Genomic DNA, 5,431 nt, shown 5'->3' on the forward strand with positions numbered 1-5,431 from the left:
ACACAGGGTGTCCCGTTAGTAAATAGCCAAGCTCCGACATGGTCATGTAAGCTAAAATCAAAAGAAAATCAGAAATTCAATTTTTCCCCAAAACGCTTTGTTTACCGAATACTCGCACAATTGTTTTGTACGTAAATATTTTATTTTTGAATTTGTCCAACCAATGTTAATGAATATTGATAGAATATCGCTCAATCTATACAATTGTATATTCAACTTATAATATAAATTGAAGGGGTTTCGTTGTAAACCCTGTGTAACTCTAGGGTTTTTTGTATCTTGTGACAGAGAGATATGTGATATTAAGTTACAAACCTTGCTAACTATGATGATACTTTTTGCTAGATCTGGTGAAAGGCCTTAACAAATTACAACTACACAATTAAAATACATTAGTCTAATAACTACAACACGTGTCTTTCTAAACTGATATGTAATCTTACTAATATTATATATATATATGTGTGTGGGGGGGGGGTGATTAGGGGTTTCAGTTAAGAGAAACAAAACATATCTCAGATTTTTCTATACATTTAATGCAAAACACCCAATAGAACCATAATGTACCGTCACGTTTTTCACTATTTATCATCCCATAGGATATTATGTTTAGTATGAAAGCAGTACACCATACGTTAAACGTTTGTAACATTTGGCAGTGGTGCATCAATAACACTTCAAATTCATTTTATTAAAAACAAAATTAACTACATCAATACATTTTAAAAGTAAATTCAATTGCCATTAACAACAAACAATTTAGATGCAAAAAGATTACAAACAAGATTTGAGTTTGGTTATCATTGAAGTGTAATGTGTACTGATGGGAGTGAAAAGTTGTATTTAAAGTAAATATTATATCTCAGTTATCAACTATTTAATCTATGTTTTCTAGTTTGTCTGCTTACCGAACAAAGATTGCCAGATCATTAAGAACCATTCGATTAGAAAAAAGTGTTTCTCCGTTTTCTTTTCCTTGACATTGTTTTCTTGCAATGGATCATCATTGCTTACTCCTCTTGAGTTTTTCCCTAGAGTAGATGTCTCTAAAGTCGTTTCCGGTCCCCTAAGTTTTTGCTTATCAATTTCTTGTTTATTAAGTCTTTCCTTCTCTTGTTTTAGCCATTCCTCTGCTGCCTTTCTATCCCGTTTCTCCTGTGCAATCCTATCCCGTTCTTGGGCTGCCTCTCTATCCCGTTTCTCCTGTGCAATTCTGTCCCGTTCTTGCGCTGCCTCCCTATCCCGTTTCTCCTTTTCAATCCTATACCGTTCTTGGGCTGCCTCTCTTTCCCGTTTCTCCTGTGCAATCCTATCCCGTTCTTGGGCTGCCTCTCTATCCTGTGCTTCCTTTGCAATCCTAGCCCGTTCTAGCGCTGCCTCTCTATCCCGTTTCTCCTGTGCAATCCTATCCCGTTCTTGCGCTGCCTCCCTATCCCGTTCCTCCTGTGCAATCCTAGCCCGTTCTCTATCCTGTGCTTCTGCAATCCTAGCCCGTTCTTGCGCTATCTCCCTATCCCGTTCCTCCTGTGCAATCCTATCCCTTTCTTCCTGTGCCACCTTGCTATCCTGTTCTTCTGGTTCCACATTCAAATACTGTTCTTGCTTTTCCATCTTTTCAAGAGTCTTTACAGAAACTCCTTTTGCAATGGCGTTTTTGATATGTGTACAATCTTTCTCGTTCATTGAATATTCCTGGGCTTGATCAGTGGTGATCTTATATCTAACGCATCCTGACGTGTCGATGACTTCATTACGCTTGTCGCTGTATAGGGTCCGATCTATGATGAGAAAGTCGCCCCCGTTTGTTTCAGATTTCGTACTTGGACATTTATACTTTATCAAATCTGTAGCTTCAGGCAATTTGACGTTAAAATGTCTGTAGCATTTACCATTAACATTCCAGTCACCTACTTCGGATATTGTAAAAGATCTGTATCTTTTTGTTTGGTTGGGAAGAGTGTATGCTCTATTTCCTTTCCCTAGAAGTTCAAAATGAAATTACTTCTTTGTTTAGTAGAAACAAGTATATAATGGTATTTTCATAGCTAAACTGTTGACGGAAATTATGAAGAAAATTACGTAAAATCAAACTTGAATTAACTTAAAGTATCTAACACAACAAATAGGTGAATATGTTCAGCAATTAAATAATGAATTTACAGTCGATTATAAACATAAACTTAGTTAGAGATTCTAATTTGGAAAATGTTTTGTCTCATCTGTTTTTTTTTTTATGATTTCAACCATGATATTACTTAAATGTTGCCTTAAAACTAAAAGCTTTAAACTCAATGCAACATTATATTTACACACCCACGAACACAAGTGAACGCGATATCTTTAGCTCTGCAGTTTTTTTATTTAATTTTTTTTTATATTTGTACGTGGCATTTGTGTGTTAAATGGGCTAATCATATCCATTTGATTAAATAGCAGCCTATCCAAATCGAATATTTGCTTCGGTTGTTAATTTTGTTTGATCAAACGTCAATCTTAATGTTTTAAACTATAAGCCAAGTTGATACCAGCCTTACGCCAATAAGATAGATGTTGTCAGCACTACTAATGCAATACATTGCTTAACTCTACGTTAGAAGCCACGAGATTAATTCAAATTATGTTTTCCCTAAGCGCAAAATTTGCTGATGAAATGGTAATTTATAAATGGTGGTTTTCTGTAAAACCCTCTCTATATATACACGCAAATCCTTAGCGCACAATCATATCAGCAAAGGAGATTAAAAATATCCTGTCACCTCAAAATTCGGATGATTAAATGAATTCCCAATTAATATAAAATCAAATCAAATCATCTTTATTTTGCACAGAAAAAACTGTATAATAGCGTCACAAGAATATTAGTTACATAAACTTGAATAAACTTAGTTCAATAAACTTTAAAGTTTTGATTCAAACATGTTTGTATTATTAATTGGGATACGCACCCATTCAGTATAGAATATCATTCATATAGACACAATGAATATTTCGGTTCGTTACTACAAGGAAAATCACAATGTTTGTTAAATGTTGTTTTGAATATCACCACGAAGTAAAATTTCAATTGAAAATCTACTCTTTGCGTGGCAGACTTGGACAGCCAAAATTTGTATTATTGTTATTAATTATTAGTGTATAATTTATTAGTGTGTAATTATAATTACCTGTTGGTACCATTGTGAATGAAACAATGAATACCTGAAAAAATATGTTAAATAAATTTTCGAATATTCAATCTTATTATTACGTATTTACATTCAATTGTACCTATTATATAAATATAATCACTAAGTAAGCATATTATTTGATTTTTTTATTTCAGCTCGTATGTAATATCGAGTTGAGTCTTCAATTATATATCCTTAAAATAATGATGTACTCTGATCGTTATAAAAATATTGATTATTTATTAGTTTTATTAGAGCGTTGTAATATAATTAGTTAAAACTTGAGTAATAAAAAAATGTGAATAACCCTAAAATAATTTTAAGACAGTTTTTTTCAGTTAGTTCTATGTAGCTCACAAACTACTTATTCACATAGCTCCGTCCCTTAAACATCTACTTACACCCATGTAAAAACTTTAATGTTTTGTGCAAGAATATGAACAATAATGCTCAAACTCAACATTACCCTAAGATTTTTATCATTAAAAATATTGTATTTTAACATACCAAGAGGACTCGCACCCTCATCACGGATAAATTCTTTGAGAAATTCCTTATATTATAGTTGCACAGACTACGCCGTAATACATAAAGAACCACTAGCTACAGTCACAAGCTGGTAAATGATTATTGGACGTCATTAGAGCTATTAAACATGTGGCACAGGTGTTGTTCGCTAGTGTTGAGCACGACCACACAGCGCAATAATGAAATACTGAACTAACTATTGTAAAAAAAAGACTACAATAATGCATAATCATAGGAATTTAAGTAAAAGAGTAATCATAAAGTACGTAAAGTTGATGATAATAATCCTGGAAAAAATATTTTACCCACGGTCTTTTCCAATTCAGTTCTTAGAATGTGAAAGATTTACTTTACAGTGTTTTTACTTACTTAACAGCATTGCTTTGTTACTTTGCATTACAAGTTTGGACCAATAAGGTTTGAGGTTTGAGGGAAAAGAAGTAAAGTTGTAATGCTTTGAATGTCTACTTATCAGCTGTTTGGGCAAATTAATTGATTATACAATGGTGATTGGTTGGGACAATGAATCAATACATCACAGTCATTGGCAATGAGAAGTTATATACGAAAACATAACCTCTCTTGGTTATGGGTAGGGATTGTTAGTAATTAAAAACGGTCGTATAAAGTAAGTGTACGCAACTCATGTAAATAGCCTTTAAGACATTCATAGAAATTTTAAAGGCACTCGCTGAGACTCATACCTTCAATTTTTTTACTTGTGTCTTAAAGACTGTCTTAATGCGATCGTTGCGTAAACTATTATAAAGGTGGAATCAGTAAATTTGCACACTACTGTTTTTAAAGCGACTTGTTATCCAACATAAAGGAACATTAACTTCATATACAATTCTTTATTGGTAAACATTATTAATGTTTCTCGGGTGCTTAGTAAGGTCAACATATGTTTTTGAAAATCTACTTCCAACTATAAATTATCATGTTAATATTAAGTAATAATAATTATAGTTTTGTCCCCAACAGCATTATAATGTAAGCTTTTGATACTAATTGAACTGTCTAACATGTATTGACAGGCCATTTCCGTTGATTCACTGCTACTATATTCTTTTCTGGTTGAAATGTTAAAATTATATACAAATTCTGTTTAGAATTGGTATATTTTAGGCTGTGTTGAGTTAGGTTAGCTTAGAACTCAGCAAAAACTCAAAATTTAATCGGATTTTATAGTTTTAGTGAATTGACGGAAATTTAACAAACATTTTAAATGTCGTTTTCATAACTGAGGAATAAATAAGGTTTAAGCTTAAAACTAACCATATTATTATTGTTAAAGAAACGCATTATTGAATTAGTAATCACACTAAGCTCAGATCTTACATCAACTAGTTACATATTGATCGTGATCAAACAAATTATAATAGTAGTGCACAGGTACGTCAATATGACATTAACTCTCTTTTCAACATTAAAATGTCCTTTGTAATTTCCCAACAAAAATTTGTAATTTACGTTTAACAAATAGAAAATCATAGCACATTCTGTATAATCTTCAACATTTAAATTGGTTACAATGGTGTCTTAGATTACTATGGTACACCCAAGACGTATGGAGTAAAAGATACTCCATACATCTACCTTTTACTCCATACATCTTGTGGTACACCAACTGACGGGTATTTTTCAGAAGAGAGCCGCCACTATTCCATATGTTGAAAACCAACAATTTAGTTTGGGTGTTTTTAGTTTTTGTGGTTATTTCTGATCAGTAAATA

At 32.5% G+C, this 5,431-nt stretch overlaps 1 protein-coding gene across 1 annotated transcript; it reads right to left on the reverse strand.

Annotated features, from left to right (window-relative positions):
• Window positions 1-515: 515 nt before the first annotated feature.
• On the reverse strand, window positions 516-3,795 carry LOC128993593 (uncharacterized). The gene is made up of 3 exons (XM_054417580.1): window positions 3,675-3,795; window positions 3,165-3,198; window positions 516-1,979 (listed from the first exon to the last, which is right to left on the reverse strand). The coding sequence occupies exons 1-3, from the start codon at window positions 3,693-3,695 to the stop codon at window positions 892-894; spliced, it is 1,143 nt and encodes a 380-aa protein (XP_054273555.1). The 5' UTR covers window positions 3,696-3,795; the 3' UTR covers window positions 516-891.
• Window positions 3,796-5,431: the final 1,636 nt, after the last annotated feature.

This window comes from Macrosteles quadrilineatus, unplaced genomic scaffold (assembly GCF_028750875.1).
Source record: "Macrosteles quadrilineatus isolate MER2022 unplaced genomic scaffold, UCM_ALF_1.0 Scaffold_4__1_contigs__length_99947679, whole genome shotgun sequence".
Taxonomy (NCBI): domain Eukaryota; kingdom Metazoa; phylum Arthropoda; class Insecta; order Hemiptera; family Cicadellidae; genus Macrosteles; species Macrosteles quadrilineatus.